Here is an 18,748-nt window from a genome sequence, read left to right as displayed (position 1 = left end):
CTGTGGAAACACGGAAATTTAGGATTACAATGCTCTCAGCTGACTGGTTTATGGACACACACACACCAGTTACCTTTGCATACATTTACCTGGAGGACAAAGGAAGAGACATCCGGGTAATATTTCACCTTGAAATTAGAAGAAGAATAAAAAAGTACTACAGTAACTAAAATAAATATTAAATTTAGCACATATTTAATTAAAATTAAGTTCAGTACAACAAATATTACCATTATGCAATGTACTGTTTTTTGCTCTCTGGGAAGAGAATACACATTTTGCATTTTTCTTTTCTTTTTTCTGTAGGTTTTGGAAATTTGCCTTCGTTATGAAGCTGAATATGATAACACTGGTTTGTGTGATTCGGGAAGCCATAAATATTCCAAAACTCCTTCATATAGAAAAGCATTGTTTCGAATACAAGCACATTATTAAACTATACAGTACATATCTTTAGAAAATAACCCAAGAACAAACCCTGACTGACAGATCAGTAAAACAGAGAAAATGTTCAGCACCAACAGAGTTCAAATAAAATCAGACATGTGACCATTAATCTAGGCACGCCCCCTCACTCGGACTATCCCGCCCCCTCACTCAAGATGAGTGTGAAAATAGATTTTATTTATGAAATATAATGGTTTATTTAAAAAAACAGTTGCCAAATGAATAGGCTTTCTAGCATTAATATGATGCTACTATAGCAAATATTTAGGACAGTCTGTTTCACAAAGTCTCATTTTAATTGTTACATCTGACACACAAACTTCTCACGCAAGCGGTTCAACTAAATGCAGGCATTATGCAGCACTACTGACTAAGCTAAAGGTATGATGACATTTTTTTTAAATGTTTAATAGAGGCTAGATTATCGTAGTTAGTTGATTATTTTGCTGTATTGTTTGATACTGTTCAATTTGTTAAACTTAAAATGATGCATTTGTTAAATGGGTCGAAATTAATGCATGTTATGTCAGGGAATCGGTCGCAACAAGGTTGTGTTTCAGTGTAAAACAGACACAATTGAGTATTTCTGGTGGTTGTGGTGACTGTATTTGTGGTAAAACTGCTGCCCTAAGACATGCTATTTCCTGGATGTCATATTTTCGAATTTGATGCGATTTTATTTTATTCTGCTATCTGTATTTGCTAAGTAGGCTACCTTTTAGGGCCATTCTCTCAGAATGCATTTTTCATTCCACTTCGGTACTTTTCCATTGTGTTTCAAAGTAATTGCGCTATGCAGTGGCGGTGCTTGACGGGCTATAGCCCCATCAGAAACTTGCTTAGCCTCGATACAGCCCCCCAAGAATTTCCAAATGATTTTCCTGTTTTTTAACTCTCGGTGTCACTCTCATTAACATTGAAAAATAAACATTAAAAACCTAAAAAAGTGCCTAATATGTGGCCTATAAAGATATTATGGGGGAGGGGTCAAGCAACTCAAGCAAGCAACGTGCAAACTTTGTACAATTCTCTAGAGAAAGTGAAAGTAAAAAATAAAAAAAAACTACTGACGGCTAAAGCTGCATTACCGGCGTATATTCTCTCTGAGAAATCGAGAGACGAATCTAGTCTAACATATGCTGATATAACTGTGTTAAATTATTCCCTTAATATTTATTTTTTTGGCTCGTAGTGAAAAACATGAGAAGAAACGTATTTTGTGTTAAACAGGTTGTTTTTGAAAACCAGTGCCTGAAGTAAAGCTGAATTGTCATTGATGACTGCAGTGTTAATCATTTTAATTATTAGGCCTATATTAATTGTATAAATTAACAAACCTGTTTTAAAAAAAAAATTCTAAAAACTATTTTCAATGAGGAGTAAGCTAATATTTTATCCTCAGAAATTATTGTGGGGCAATAATTTAATGTAATTTAATAATAAAAGTAATCTAATAATAATAATATGCCTAATAGTAAGAAGAATAACAAGCCTACATTAATTTGAAATGATATGTCCTCTTAATATTGCCCATTTTTGACGCTACCTCTGGCTATCATCGACACATGATACCATGCAAATCAGCACGGAGCGGTTGCCCGTGTGGAAATAGTTTTATGAATTGTAAAAAAAAAAAAAAGTTTTTATTGAATTGAAAAAAGAAGAAAAAAAAATCCCAACTTTCTCTCTTTTCTATATTCGTTCATAAATTATATTACTTTGTAAGTGTCATATTTGGCAGTTGGCATTATATTACTAATGACGGTGACACATGAGAAGTTTAATATCACATGCAGGAAAAAAAGTAAAATATGCCTTTTTCGAAGCTGCTGTATATATATATATATATATATATATATATATATATATATATATATATATAAGATTTTCTAAATTTAATTAGTTTATTTACCCCCTCTGAACTGTTAAGCCCCCCTTAGCACCCCCAACAAAAAAATCCTGGAGCCGCCACTGGTGCTATGGATGTCTTTGAATTTGAATGCTGCGCTCTCGTCTTTTATAGCAGTTTCTCAGCGCGTAATACATCATTATAAAACACTGCACTGGAAAAAATAAATTAAAAATTAAAAAAATACCTTCCACTGACCTGTCTCGTGACCAAAACACTATCTGTGAACCCAGTATTCTAATAGTTGTAGTAGTAGTGCAGGCAGGTTTGTTTACAGTCTGACAAATACGTGAATGGGCCACATATGTATTTATTTATTTATTGTTTATTATTATTTTACTTTGCGCTACGTCATCGCCCCCTTTCGTTACCCCAGCCGCCCCCTCATCAGTGCTGCGCTGGCGCCGGCTCTATGGCAAGTCGGTTTAGCATTTAATCTATAAGCCGTACTAGTATCTATTTTCATGTTACTAGTACTTATTTTTTAGATACTAGTATCTTTTCCATTAAGTACTAGTACTTATTCATTAGATACTAGTACTTATTCATTAGATACTAGTACTTATTCATTAGATACTAGTACTTATTCATTAGATACTAGTACTTATTCATTAGGTACTAGTACTTATTCATTAGATACTAGTACTTATTCATTAGATACTAGTACTTATTCATTAGATACTAGTACTTATTCATTAGGTACTAGTACTTATTCATTAGGTACTAGTACTTATTCATTAGGTACTAGTACTTATTCATTAGGTACTAGTACTTATTCGTTAGGTACTAGTACTTATTCGTTAGCTACTAGTGTTTATTCTTTGGGTACTAGTGTCTTTTGTAAAGTTACTAGTACTTATTCATTAGATACTAGTACTTATTCATTAGATACTAGTACTTAATCAGTAGATACTAGTACGTTTTCATTAGATACTAGTACTTATTGATTAAATACTAGTATTTATTTATTAGATACTAGTACTTATCCATTAGATACTAGTACTTAATCAGTAGATACTAGTACGTTTTCATTAGATACTAGTACTTATTCATTAGATACTAGTACTTATTCATTAGATACTAGTACTTATTCATTAGATACTAGTACTTATTCATTAGATACTAGTACTTATTCATTAGATACTAGTACTTATTCATTAGATACTAGTACTTATTCATTAGGTACTAGTACTTATTCATTAGGTACTAGTACTTATTCGTTAGGTACTAGTACTTATTCGTTAGCTACTAGTGTTTATTCTTTGGGTACTAGTGTCTTTTGTAAAGTTACTAGTACTTATTCATTAGATACTAGTACTTATTCATTAGATACTAGTACTTAATCAGTAGATACTAGTACGTTTTCATTAGATACTAGTACTTATTGATTAAATACTAGTATTTATTTATTAGATACTAGTACTTATCCATTAGATACTAGTACTTATTCATTAGATACTAGTACTTATTCATTAGATACTAGTACTTAATCAGTAGATACTAGTACGTTTTCATTAGATACTAGTACTTATTGATTAAATACTAGTATTTATTTATTAGATACTAGCACGTATCCATTAGATACTAGTACTTATTCATTAGATACTAGTACTTATTCATTAGATACTAGTACTTAATCAGTAGATACTAGTACGTTTTCATTAGATACTAGTACTTATTGATTAAATACTAGTATTTATTTATTAGATACTAGTACTTATCCATTAGATACTAGTACTTATTCATTAGATACTAGTACTTATTCATTAGATACTAGTACTTAATTAGTAGATACTAGTATTTATTCATTAGATACTAGTACTTAATCAGTAGATAGTAGTACGTTTTCATTAGATACTAGTACTTATTGATTAAATACTAGTATTTATTTATTAGATACTAGTACTTATTCATTAGATACTAGTACTTATTCATTAGATACTAGTACTTAATTAGTAGATACTAGTACTTATTCATTAGATACTAGTACTTAATCAGTAGATACTAGTACGTTTTCATTAGATACTAGTACTTATTGATTAAATACTAGTATTTATTTATTAGATACTAGTACTTATCCATTAGATACTAGTACTTATTCATTAGATACTAGTACTTATTCATTAGATACTAGTACTTAATCAGTAGATACTAGTACGTTTTCATTAGATACTAGTACTTATTGATTAAATACTAGTATTTATTTATTAGATACTAGCACGTATCCATTAGATACTAGTACTTATTCATTAGATACTAGTACTTATTCATTAGATACTAGTACTTAATTAGTAGATACTAGTACTTATTCATTAGATACTAGTACTTAATCAGTAGATACTAGTACGTTTTCATTAGATACTAGTACTTATTGATTAAATACTAGTATTTATTTATTAGATACTAGTACTTATCCATTAGATACTAGTACTTATTCATTAGATACTAGTACTTATTCATTAGATACTAGTACTTAATCAGTAGATACTAGTACGTTTTCATTAGATACTAGTACTTAATTAGTAGATACTAGTATTTATTCATTAGATACTAGTACTTAATCAGTAGATAGTAGTACGTTTTCATTAGATACTAGTACTTATTGATTAAATACTAGTATTTATTTATTAGATACTAGTACTTATTCATTAGATACTAGTACTTATTCATTAGATACTAGTACTTAATTAGTAGATACTAGTACTTATTCATTAGATACTAGTACTTAATCAGTAGATACTAGTACGTTTTCATTAGATACTAGTACTTATTCATTAGATACTAGTACTTATTCATTAGATACTAGTACTGCATTAGATACTAGTACTTATTCATTAGATACTAGTACTTATTCATTAGATACTAGTACTTATGCATTAGATACTAGTACTTATGCATTAGATACTAGTACTTATTCATTAGATACTAGTACTTATTCATTAGATACTAGTACTTATGCATTAGATACTAGTACTTATGCATTAGATACTAGTACTTATTCATTAGATACTAGTACTTATTCATTAGATACTAGTACTTATGCATTAGATACTAGTACTTAATCAGTAGATACTAGTACTTATTCATTAGATACTAGTACTTATGCATTAGATACTAGTACTTAATCAGTAGATACTAGTACTTATGCATTAGATACTAGTACTTATGCATTAGATACTAGTACTTATTCATTAGATACTAGTACTTATTCATTAGATACTAGTACTTATTCATTAGATACTAGTACTTATTCATTAGATACTAGTACTTATTCATTAGATACTAGTACTTAATCAGTAGATACTAGTACGTTTTCATTAGATACTAGTACTTATTGATTAAATACTAGTATTTATTTATTAGATACTAGTACTTATCCATTAGATACTAGTACTTATGCATTAGATACTAGTACTTATTCATTAGATACTAGTACTTATGCATTAGATACTAGTACTTATTCATTAGATACTAGTACTTATTCATTAGATACTAGTACTTATTCATTAGATACTAGTACTTAATCAGTAGATACTAGTACGTTTTCATTAGATACTAGTACTTATTGATTAAATACTAGTATTTATTTATTAGATACTAGTACTTATCCATTAGATACTAGTACTTATTCATTAGATACTAGTACTTATTCATTAGATACTAGTACTTTTTCATTAGATACTAGTACTTATTCATTAGATACTAGTACTTATTCATTAGATACTAGTATAGATACTAGTACTTATTCATTAGATACTAGTACTTATTCATTAGATACTAGTATAGATACTAGTACTTATTCACTAGATACTAGTACTTATCCATTAGGTACGTGACTAGTAACTATTATATTATTACTAGTAGCACATTTTAAATTTTTGCCATTGACTTCTATGGGGATCTGTCATTGAGATATCAACTATTTAGTTTTGACTAGTAAGTATTCCACTAGTGACTAGTACTTAATTTGTATGTACTAGTACCTATCCATTAGGTACTAGTATGGCAAGCCGGCTTAGCATTTAATCTATAAGCCGTACTAGTATCTATTTTCATGCTACTGGTACTTATTTTTTAGATACTAGTATCTTTTCCATTAAGTACTAGTACTTATTCATTAGATACTAGTACTTATTCATTAGCTACTAGTGTTTATTCTTTAGGTACTAGTGTCTTTTGTAAAGTTACTAGTATGGTTAATAGATTAAATGCTAAGGTGCTTGCCATACCGGCTCTGCATCTAGGTCATCCATAATATCTTGTGACTATTCTATCATAATGTTTTATGAACGCAACTCTAATTCTGTTGTCATTTTCGAAGCGTGACCAACTTATTTTTCATATAAACGCAATAGAATTTAAATACCATCCAATGTATCACAAAGCACGTGATCCACTACGGAAAAAGCATCCTAGTTTCACTTCTCTCTCCAAGACTAAGCGCTCGAAACGCTATAGGATCTGGCGGCATCTGCTGGTCAAACGGTGTAAGTGCAACCAAAACCCCAGGCCAAACATGCATTTCACACCTTTTACAAACTATCTGCAAATATTTTCATTAATGTGTGCTATGAACAAATAATTAAATACTGTTAAATGTGAAGGTTCTGTAAAATCAGTTTTATTGATTTGTGTGTTATTAGGCAACGCTTGGTCAATTAGAAACAATTTAAAGGCAGGGTAGGTGATTTGGTTCAAAAACCTTTTTGTTATGCATAATGCGTCTTCAGTGTGTTACACTACGCTATTGCAGAATGAGCGAGAATGCAAGGCATTATTATTGTAATATTCAACACATATGCGCTTCATACTGTAATGTCTTCTCACCGGTGAATGAAAAATGAAATAATCCGACAGCGTTGTATTCAACCCTCCACCAACGCCGTCTCATTATGTCACTTGTTATCCTCTTAAAGGCATGGCTTTGGAGAGTGATTATGCAGGGAGGGTGGGATATTATGCTTTCAAAGCTAGCCTTTCTGAAATCACCTACCCTACCTTAAAGTATCATTCTCTCCTTTATTGCATTATACACTCACAAGTATTACAATTGATTAAATTAATTAGAAATGAACCTACATCATAAAACCGACCCAAAGTCAACTATTAGAAACTTCTTCATTGGTTCACAAGATCACAATCTAGTAGCGAATTTTGTAATGTAATGAAATTACTCGTTTGCTGAAACCAGGTGAATGGGATTCAAGCCTCACGAAGCAGTGTTTTGCTGACAACAAATTTATATACTCTCGCTAGAAACATGTATCACGTCAGGCTACATATATTTATATATTTAAACTGCAGCTTTTGTGATTTGATAACTGCACTACTTTCTCACAACCATGCATTAACCATAAAACAACCATAAAATAAAATGTTACACATTTTCAAATATTCACCAAAGTGGATTTTTACTTTCGTTTAGCTAGTGTTAATCCTAAATCTTGTTTGAGATACTAAGGGTGTCCCGCACATAGCCTCTAGCTGTCTGAAGCGGTTTATGCATTCATTTTGCATAAACTGTTATGCATGTAATAACCTAGATCACGGTCTAATACTTGATGGCTGCTCTGTAAATTCTTCGTCATCAGTTAGGAACCTAGGCGTACTTTTTGATAGCAATCTTTCCTTAGAAAAACATGTTTCTTACATTTGTAAAACTGCATTTTTCCATCTTAAAAATATACCTAAATTACGACCTGCAATGTCAAATGCAGAAGCATTAATTCATGCATTCATGACCTCGAGGCTAGATTATTGTAATGCTTTATTGGGTGGTTGTTCTGCACGTTTAATAAACAAACTCCAGCGGGTTCTAAATGCAGCAGCTAGAGTCCTTACTAGAACCAGGAAGTATGACCACATTAGTCCGGTTCTGTCAACACTGCACTGGCTCCCTATTAAACATCGTATACATTTTAAGATCTTGCTAATTACCTATAAAGCCCTGAATGTCTTAGCTCCTCAGTATTTGAGTGAGCTCTTATCACATTATAGTCCTTCACGTCCGCTGTGATCTCAAAACTCTGGAACAATCTACCTAACACTGTTCGGGAAGCAGACACACTCTGTCAGTTTAAATCTAGATTAAAGACCCATCTCTTTATCCTGGCTTACACATAATACACTATCATATCTATAATTCAAATCTGTTAAAGGATTGTTAGGCTGCATTAATTAGGTCAACCAGAACCAGGAACACTTCCCAAAACACCTGATGTACTTGTTACATCGTTAGAAGAATGGCATCTACGCTAATATTAGTCTGTTTCTTTCTAATTCCGAGGTCACCAGATCCAGACTGTATCCAGATCAGATGGTGGATCAGCACCTAGAGATGACCTCTACAGCCAGGACACCTAGATGAGCCCCAGAGACTGATCCCCAGTGAAGACCCTGTCTCTAAGACGGCCATCGGGACAAGACCACAGGAACCAGATGAGTCCTCTGCACAATCTGATTCTGCTTTAGCCTAGATATAAACTGTTGATTTTGTCTGACCAGAGGAGAATATTTCGACAAACTATTTCCCGTCTAAATACTGTAAAGCTGATATAAAGCCACCCAGTTTATATCAAGCCGATGTAAAGCTGCTTCGACACAATTTGCATTGTTAAAAGCGCTACACAAATAATATTGACTTGACTTGACTAATAAATGCATTTGAAAACCCAGCATTGTGCAGTTTTAGTAACTGCATCCCTGGAAAATGAACATAATATAAGAAAATCTTTAAATAAGCATAAAAATAGGGGTTAGACGGCAGTGTTCCATGAGTTTGTCTTCGTAAAAATGATTAAGTGTTGTTTGAACAGTTATTGTTTGGTTTCCAGCATTGAACAGTGTTCAAATTCCCCACAGCCAATCAGATGTGAAGATCTTCATTTACGGGCGGAGTCATAATTGGCCACAAACCAATCACACGTCTCCTTGATGGCTGGAAAAAAAAGCAAAGCTTCTATAAAGATAATTTTTTTACTACTATTGGAAAAGCATTTAGTAATTGCATGTGTGAGAATGATCACCAGCTCTGAACGGCGTGAACTTGAAGTCTGGCAGGTATTTGCGTAGTTTGGCATTACTGGCGGTTTTCTTGATCTGTCCGTCTGATTTACTAGAGTCATACTGAGAGAGAGCTTAGTTAAGGTTCATCTGTTAAGAGAGTTATGTTATAACTCCTTTTATGATGCTTATTTTTTGTTTGTTTATGTGTGAAAGGATACGATCACATCACCTTCAAAGCCCAACGCTTCAACCACAGCGTCTGCAGCAAACTTGATGGATAATTCATCCTCCTCTCCCACTAGAGAGAAACAAACAAAGAGAAACAAATGAGGCATCTCGGATTCTCAGGAGCACACATTTAAGTAACAGCACATTTAAACACATTTTATTCAATATATTATGCATATGTATTGAAATTGGTTTATATCAATATACAAAATAAATTCTACTGATATGACAATAATGTGTTTAAAGAAATTCGATAAACATTACTCTTCCAATACTAGTAAAATCTATATGATGTGTCAAATTTATTAAATGTTCTTTGTCTTCTCTTACACAAGTTTAAATGCTAGATACGATTAATTGTCTAACCTAGGCTAAATATTAATAGTTTCCAGAAAAAAGATTGTATGCATAATGCAGGACTTTTAATTATTAAAAAAGACTGGAATACACCAGGACTTTTATTTTGAAATGTATATGCTTTCTACATCCAGCTATTCATTTAAAAGATGAAGGAACTAAAACAAGCACTCTTACCATCATCTACAACATATTACAATAGAAACAGCATCAATTAAACAGTCATTATTCAACAACAGTAAATCAGAAGCAATCGCTTGGCATAAATGCCTGATATTCCCTTTGAACGTGCTGACATTTGTTCAGTTAAATCATTGCCTTTTGAAATGTAATAATCTACCAATAATAATAAATATCTACCAATAATCGGTTCCATGACTGAATAAAATAAATTAAAATAATTCGACTTTTTTCTTAGAATTCTAAGTTTACATCTTGCAACTATTTTTTTCCCTCAGAATTCTGAGTTTATGTTTTCTATTTCAGTGAAGATATGAGACGAAAGGCTTTTGAAGATTTATTTTCTCGCTAGAAAATGTCTTCAGTCATTCAAGTCGGCTGCAGGGTGTGACAAATAAGAGAACACTTTAACTCTGTATTTATAGCCTAATAAAACCAGGATACTTCCATCTCATCCAATCATAATACATATTCAACATACTGTATGTGTCCATTTCAGGAATCTAACTATGTCTCCTCGATGAATTTCTAAGTATTTAATGCAACTCATTTTCTTAGAAGTGAGCACATCTTGTCTCACTACACACACACACACACACACACACAGTTGGTCTTTTAGCACATCAAAATAACTCAAGCATACCGACGAAGCATTCAAACCATCTAAACAACACTCTTTTGTAAAGTAAAGCGAATAATACTAATAATAATACAATTTCTCTGAGTTTACATCTCTCACAATTTTGACTTAAACATCTTGCAATTGTTTTTTCTCATGAAATAAAATATAAAGGTAGTTGCGACTTTTTAACTAAATTTACGGTAATCTTTTTCATCGGAATTATCTCAATTCTTTTCTTCAAGACTTTTGAGAAATTTATATCTAGCAATTCTTAGAAAAAAAAAAAAAACCAGGACAATGTCAGAATAGTGAGATAAAAAGTTCTTGGCAGAAACAAGCTTTCATATTAACATTAGGCCATAACGATTCCTGTTTTCTGTACTCAAATTTAAGACCTATAAAAATGATATTTAAGAGTTAGCTACGTCATTTCAGATCTTTCTATGACCTTAAATCAAACGCAATATTTAAGGACCTGTGGGAACACGGTGTCAAACACAGCTGGAGTACCTGACAGAATGATGGGCTCCACCTCGTCGTACTCCCTCAAAACCCACAGAAACAGACGAGCCAGATCCAGAGAATAGATGAACTGCCGCAGAGCGCGACCTGAACCCCAGACCTGCAGAGGTTTACCTTCCTCTACAACACAAACACCCATCATTTACCCCGTGAACAGAACTTAAATGAGGCTTTAGATCCCCCAGAATGTTAAACGTGTCTCACTCTTCGCCAGGTACGTCTTGTGGATCAACCCTGGCAGGACGTGACCGTCCTCAATGTTAAAGTTGTCATGGGGTCCAAACACATTTGTGGGGATGACGGCTGTGTATCGCCGACCGTACTGCTGAAATAACGCCCTAACGGACAAACACACACACAGAGACTGGTTTTTAAACTTATGAAAGATCTAAACAAACATTTCCCCCAGAATCGAATAATAATAAATATATTATTTTCATGACAATTACACACAAATCATCAAAAATTCTCATTATGATAGTAAAATAATAACTAATTACATATAAAAATGAAACATTATTTAAATGGCTAAATATTATTTATCGTGGTGTTTGATGTGCTGCATGTGGTTTATGATGATTTAAATATAGCAGTTATTTCAGTATTTTTTCTGTATCACAGCCATGAGAATTTATAGGGCTCATGAAATTGAAAATAAAAATGTCCTTGATATTATCATCAATATTGACAATATCATCATACTGCAAGTTTTAGAACGTACTAACTTACTACAAATAACGCCCAATTTTAAAATATGAATTATTGTTTTCTCTTTGCAACCTTTATAAACTAACCTTGGGAAACATAAAAATATGAAACTGCATTTTATGAGCATCATTAATCTGACCCCATTTTAAATCCATGTGATAAGGCCGATCGTTACAAAATACTTAACTAAACGAGCGGATAATCAGCAGGAAGCAGGTGAAACAAATGATCACTCACACGTGGGGAAACAAACACACACAGGAAGTCCAATATTCCTGACAGCTTTAATGGGATACACCCAAAGAAAGCTCATGACCAATGAACTTTGACACTGACCTGTTCTGGACGTCAATCATGCGTTTGGCGTAAGCATAGCCGAAATTAGACTCATGAGGCGGACCGCTGTGGATCTAAAACAGAGTGAGAGAAAAACACGACTCATATCTAGTTCAAATAAACTTGATATACTGGTTTCTAATGTGTTTTGAATGTTACAGTATCTTTTCACAAGAGAATGAATCGTACATGATCATTGCCCTTTAAAGAATGCGACACACAAACCATCCCAATATCTGCCTATTAAAGTGTGTGTGTGTGTGAGAATTTACCATGGTCTCATCAATAGGGTAGGCGGTTTTATCTGGAAAGATGCATGTGGAAAGGCAAGAAACAACCTTCACCACGCCGAACTCATGAGCTGCCTGCAGCACGTTGTCATTAATAAACACATTATTCCTCTGAAAATAACAAACAAATATGGTTAATATACAATTGAATTATTCAACACTAATAATTTTATATTTTTTAATGCTAATAATTACCCAGAAGTCCAGGTTCTGTCTCATGTTTCTGAAGAGTCCTCCCACCATGGCGGCCAAATGAATGACGTGTGTTGGACGATGTTTCTGGAAGACTGATCTCGTCTCTTCAGCGCTCCTAAAGCAGCACATCTTAATATATTTACCATGGGCAATAAGATAAAAGATTTCTGGTATCCTAAGAAAAATAAATTCAGTCAAGTTTCTCCAAACTTTGGCTATATTATACGACAGTATGGTCATATTTTGGTGCGATTGTATAAAATAACGGACTTTTCTATTTCGTCAATACAGCAATATGAAAATAAACACAGGCGTGCTCCTGACTGTATGATGTGAAGAAACAGAGAAAAATAAGGCAGGACATTTTGGCTCGTTAAAGTACGGAAGCGTATTGCATTCACTTGAGGAAAAAAAATCTACTCTGTTTTTCTGAATTAACGAGTTAATTATCTCAGAATTACGAGATAATTTTTCATTAAAAAAAAGTTTTTGCTCCGTTTTTCTGAATTAACGAGTTAATTATCTCAGAATTACGAGATCATTTTTCATTAAAAAAAGTTTTTGCTCTGTTTTTCTGAATTAACGAGTTAATTATCTCAGAATTACGAGAATTTTTAATGAAAAAAAAGTTTTTGCTCTGTTTTTCTGAATTAACGAGTTAATTATCTCAGAATTACGAGAATTTTTCATGAAAAAAAGTTTTTGCTCTGTTTTTCTGAATGAATGACTTAATTATCTAGTAATTCTGAGATAATTAACTCGTTAATTCAGAAAAACAGAGTAGATTTTTTTCCTCAAGTGAATGCAATACGCTTCCGTATTAAAGGGATTTATTTTAAAAAATAAATAAAGAAATGGGATGTGGTCGATTTTAAAAGCTAGCGTGCACAAACAGTCAGCGCGAGGGAACTGAAAGGGGTTATTTTTTGCAACTTACTTAATCAAACAACTAAAGAAAAGGATAAAATCACTGCTCTTGACTGAATAGCTTTAATAAGAATCAGTGTATTTATATTTCATACAGAAAAGCCTATGCAATTGATTATTTATGTAATATTTCCTGCTTGAACTGTTACGGCCTATTCATACCAAGGAGGATAACTAGAAGTTTATAGTTCTATTTGAATGACACATGACAATGATATTGGTGCAATCACATTGAGAATGAATTTTTTTTGTTCAAGATGATAAAATCATTGACAGCCGATCGGAATCGATCCTGCTTTAACCCTTAAATGCATATCTTGGGTCTTTAGTGACCCGGGATACCAGCCAGACTTCCATCTTCTTAGTAATAATATTATTAACAATATGTCAAGAAAAAAAAAGCTAAATTGTAAAGGTATGTCAATTTTCTTCTTTTTTTTTTTGTAAAAACTCTATAGGGTCACCAGCACCAAGTTCGTAATCAAATGCTAGTGGCATTTAATGGTGGATCTAAAGATTTAAAAAAAAAATTGATTTTGACGCATCGACAGTATCAGATCCCCAATAAGAGTGAGAAAGATGGTGAAGCTGTTGATCAAAGCGCGCTTCCAACAGATAACAAAATATGCTTTATATTAATACTTTATAATAATCAGGACCGTTTTATACTATTGGGGCAGTTTAGAGATATACAGGAAGTTGGTGTAAAGATACAGTTATCGTTCTTGATGTCAACAGGTCATTATTGTTATAACTTACATAACATGCACTTGTAAAATGTAAACATGCTTTATAATATGTGATAATAGTTTAATGATTGTGTTGTATAACTGTGTGACGTCTGATGAGTGTTTGACCAGCAGCTCTTACATAAGATTGGCATCTTTGGATGACAGGAATATCCATGTTTCTCCTTCTCTCCCTTCGCTCTCCTCTTTCACCACCCGCTCTATCGCTCGCCCCACCAGCCCACTGCCGCCCGTCACCAACACACGCATCGGCCCGACCGACCCGTCCATCTGACAGAGAGAGAGAGAACATGCCTGATGAGCATTTCAGGGGTTAACACATGTGCATATGTGAATCTATCTACACTGGTGGCTAATATGATTAAACACTAGTATTTTCAGCAGCTAAAACTGGTTTTAAGTCAGTTGCTTGTATGTTTTGCTGGAGTGTGTCTGTAGGAAATATCAGTTTACATTTCCAAACATTCATTTTGCCATTAATTGTAATAATCCAGTGAGATTTTTGAGATCTGATCTGATCATCATCAGTCTGTCTGGAATGACATGAACAAACTGAGACAGACTAAATCCAGAAGAACTGTCTCCAAGACGCTTCAAGAAACCTCCTGCAAAGCTACAGTGCTGTTAAAAGTTTTAGGCACTTGTGTAAAAATGCTGTAAAATGAGGATGCTGTCAAAAATGCTGTCCTGATAACTGATCTCTGGCTAATTTGCGTATATGATTAAAATATCTGGATTAAGTTGTCTAAGATTCCACGAAAAGGGCAGATGTATCGATACTCGAAACCACGATCAGCAATGCAGTGATTGGCTGGTGGCAAGACAGCAATGTAATGACATCATATCATTAAAAAGACACCTGACGAAAAAATTGACAAATTTCTTTTACAAGGAAACGGCCAAGCGAACAAAAGTACATTAATGTTATAATAGATCAATTAAATGTGCAGTTTTTTACATGATTGCCAATTATTTATTTCCCGATTTCTAGTATTTTTTACAGGTTTTACATTTTTATTTCAATGTTGTAATTAAAAATTCATTTAATTGTATATTTGAAACAGATTTGTTACGTGACAGCATTAAAGTTTCTTAGAGATCAAGTTATCTGCATCTCCTGCGTCATCAAGCCCCTCCCATAATATCTGTCACCACTCAAATTAATGCACGACTCAGATTAAGTGCACATGTAAGAGTCCAATACAATTATAAAGCAATTATTTCATCACTAATAAATCTTTCAATGAGTAAACTGGCTGTGTCTATATAGTATTATAAACTACACAACATTATTATATTATTTTCAAATAAATATTTTAATTATTATTATTTTTAATGATTGTCCCTGGACCAGTAGGGCAGTCTTGTAATAAAGTAGCGGTGGCTGGGGCAGATAAATCAATTCTGCTTAAAAAGATGCAATCTAATCCTGTTTACATGAAATAAGCCTGCTCCCGAGCAGGTTTAAAGGGGTCATCGGATGAAAAATTCACCTTTCAAGTTGTTTGAACATAAATGTGTGATGGAAGTGTGTGTACACATCCATCCTATAATGATAAAAATCCACCCAGTGTTTTTTTTTAAATCTCTCAAATCAGGCTGTTCTGAGATTCCTGTCAGAATGATGTAGTTCTGTACAGACCCCTCCCACGAGAGTTGATTGACAAGACCGTCTTACCTTAGACCTGCCCTGAGTGAGCTGAGAGCTGTCTGCCTCCGGTGCAGGGGAAGATAAGATGTCTCCGATTAAGCGATTGAAGTGTTTAGTTATTCTATGTAATAATGAACATAGCAGTCGTCATTTACTCCCGATATCTGAGCCGCTGAAGATGCAGAGGATTAACATTTTGAAGGGAATGCGCCGATCCCGATCTGCCTAAATGCGTCTATGTTTGTGCAAATCATTCGTGATTATCTACAGAAGAACGGTTTTTTATGAATCTTTGCAAATCGCCTTTCCTAATAATGTGCTAGTTAGCCAGTTTCGCAGCTTACGTTTAGTATGCTCCATAGATATATACACCTAGATGCCTCATTATTGACTGTTTCAATGGGCCACGATACATAAGCCATCCGCCATTTTTGGACATTTCTACGAATCTTTGAGCGCGCTGACTGTGTGCGTCTACAACAGAAAGTTATATGCTTGTATATCTTTGAATATTCATTTATTATTATGGTGAATGCGAGATGGCTGCCGCATCAATGTATCTGGAGCGATCAAATAGGGAATCTACACATATCTATAGTCTGCTCGTCACTCCACGGAAGAGAGGGGCGGAGTCAGCAGAGCTCATTAGCATTTAAAGCAACATTGACTATAACAGCGTGCTGAAAACAGCTGATTTTGACAGGTTAAAAAAGGTGTTTTTTACACTACCATTAGGAAATTTAATCAAAGTATGTTATAGACTTTTCATTAAGACCCTAAACTTCATCTGATGACCCCTTTAAGCTTATGGACCTGTTGCTATGACAGCAACTCCGGGATGAGCTTCGAAGAACCAAATGATCCAAGATCAAGTGAAATCAGCAACAATTAAATCCTGCTAACTGTGTTAGTGACGTATGAAGAGCCAGGCCCCTGATCTCTGTGTGGAGCACAAAAATCTCACCGGATATTACAATTAATGGCAAAATTAATGTTTACTGATATTTCCTACTGGCACACTACAGCAAAAGATAGAAATAACTGATTTAAAATATTTTTTTAGTGTTCTAATAATTTTGGCCACCACTGTATTTAACCATTCATCCATCTCTATACTCTTACTGTACTCACACATGTAGTGTCCTAAAAAACATGTTATTATGTTTAATGGCACATCTTTGTTACTGTTCTCCCTTTTTAAAACGGTGTCATGGTATTGTCATCTGATAAGTCAGATTTCCATTGATGTTGCACAGCAGCATTTGTCTAGGGGAATATATGATTTCAGTTCCTCCCTACAGCTCACAATGCACCGCATACAGTAGATCAAGTTAAACAAACACACCCTTTATTTCAATATGACAACACATCAGTTTATGCAATGGAGCATGACCACAAAACACACACACATATACAAACAGATGCTGGATTTACATACATCGACATGCATTAGAATCATCTGTCATTTTCATCAATCACGCCATAAAGCATGAAAAAAACCCCGAATTGATGTAATACTCAATGAATGAACTCTTTTAGAGCTCAGATTGTAATCAGCTGTCCTTGAAGTGATCAATGCATTATTAAGTAGCGTGTATGAACTCTGTACACAGTTGATCAAATCAGAGATTTACCTGCTGTCTGGCGTCACTGTAGTTAAAGTCCGTTTCTTGGAAGCTCGGTTCAATCTTCGCTTCCGGGCAGTTTTTTTGCTCGTGCGAAATCAACTCCGGTCTACTTGAATGGGGGAACACCTAAATGCCAACAACTGTTTGCGAAGCTCATTTAAATGACATATTTATGAGCACGAATACAGTCCGACATACGCGGTGTCATATGTTGTTTCCTAAGCTCAAATAGCGGTATAAGCGTAAGTTTCCGGTTGGTCCGGTCAGTGCGCATGCGCACCGTTTAGTGCAATTCTCAGGAGACTGGCTGTTTCTATGGAAACCGGAGTTTATAAATGCAGCTGCTGAGATGCGATGAATTAAGCGGTTCGTGATCGGATTTTACACATTGCAGTTAATCCCATTCGCAGTAATGCAAGTGAAGTGATGATAGAGATCACATCCGCCGCGGCTCCACCACTGGAGACATTGTAACGGTGACCGGCGATCACGTGTGCAACATAAACCAATCAGATTACAGCTCTGGCGTCATTGAAACTCTTCAAGTTTTACGAGCGGCAGTCATCATAAAACTCATGTAGCTTATCATTTCTTCCCATTTCTTAATTGTTCATTACTGTAATTGATCGTGCTTTAGTTACTGCTTTGTACTGTTTGTATTTACACAAAATATATATATTTAAACATGATTTTATTTAAATTATATATAGGCTATGAAGAGTTTATTTGCAAAAACATCAAAAATCACGTTTTTTATTTTGTTAGTTAGCTGTATTTTTAAAGTTATTATTATTTAAATAATCAAAACAACCCAACTGTAGTTTGTTTGATTGATATTAATTAGAAAGCAGAAAATTTATGAAAACGGATTACTTTCACTTTCATTTCATTGTTAACCTTTATCTTAGTCTACACTAATTTATTTTAAGCAAATTCTACATTAACTTTATAATCATTCATCATTATAATAATAAATCTAAAAAAACGCTCATTT

At 33.6% G+C, this 18,748-nt stretch overlaps 1 protein-coding gene across 1 annotated transcript; it reads right to left on the bottom strand.

Annotated features, from left to right (window-relative positions):
* Positions 1-6,950: 6,950 nt before the first annotated feature.
* LOC306880485 (GDP-L-fucose synthase-like) lies at positions 6,951-18,251 on the bottom strand. Its single transcript, XM_079434023.1, has 10 exons — positions 17,761-18,251; positions 14,597-14,745; positions 12,800-12,914; positions 12,587-12,715; positions 12,315-12,388; positions 11,475-11,608; positions 11,259-11,390; positions 9,580-9,659; positions 9,382-9,481; positions 6,951-9,293 (listed from the first exon to the last, which is right to left on the bottom strand). The coding sequence occupies exons 2-10, from the start codon at positions 14,743-14,745 to the stop codon at positions 9,238-9,240; spliced, it is 969 nt and encodes a 322-aa protein (XP_079290149.1). The 5' UTR covers positions 17,761-18,251; the 3' UTR covers positions 6,951-9,237.
* Positions 18,252-18,748: the final 497 nt, after the last annotated feature.

The sequence above is a fragment of the Barbus barbus genome (assembly GCF_936440315.1).
Source record: "Barbus barbus genome assembly, chromosome: 14".
Taxonomy (NCBI): domain Eukaryota; kingdom Metazoa; phylum Chordata; class Actinopteri; order Cypriniformes; family Cyprinidae; genus Barbus; species Barbus barbus.
Note: the sequence above shows the minus strand (reverse complement) of the source record. Positions and strands in the feature narration are given on the sequence as shown.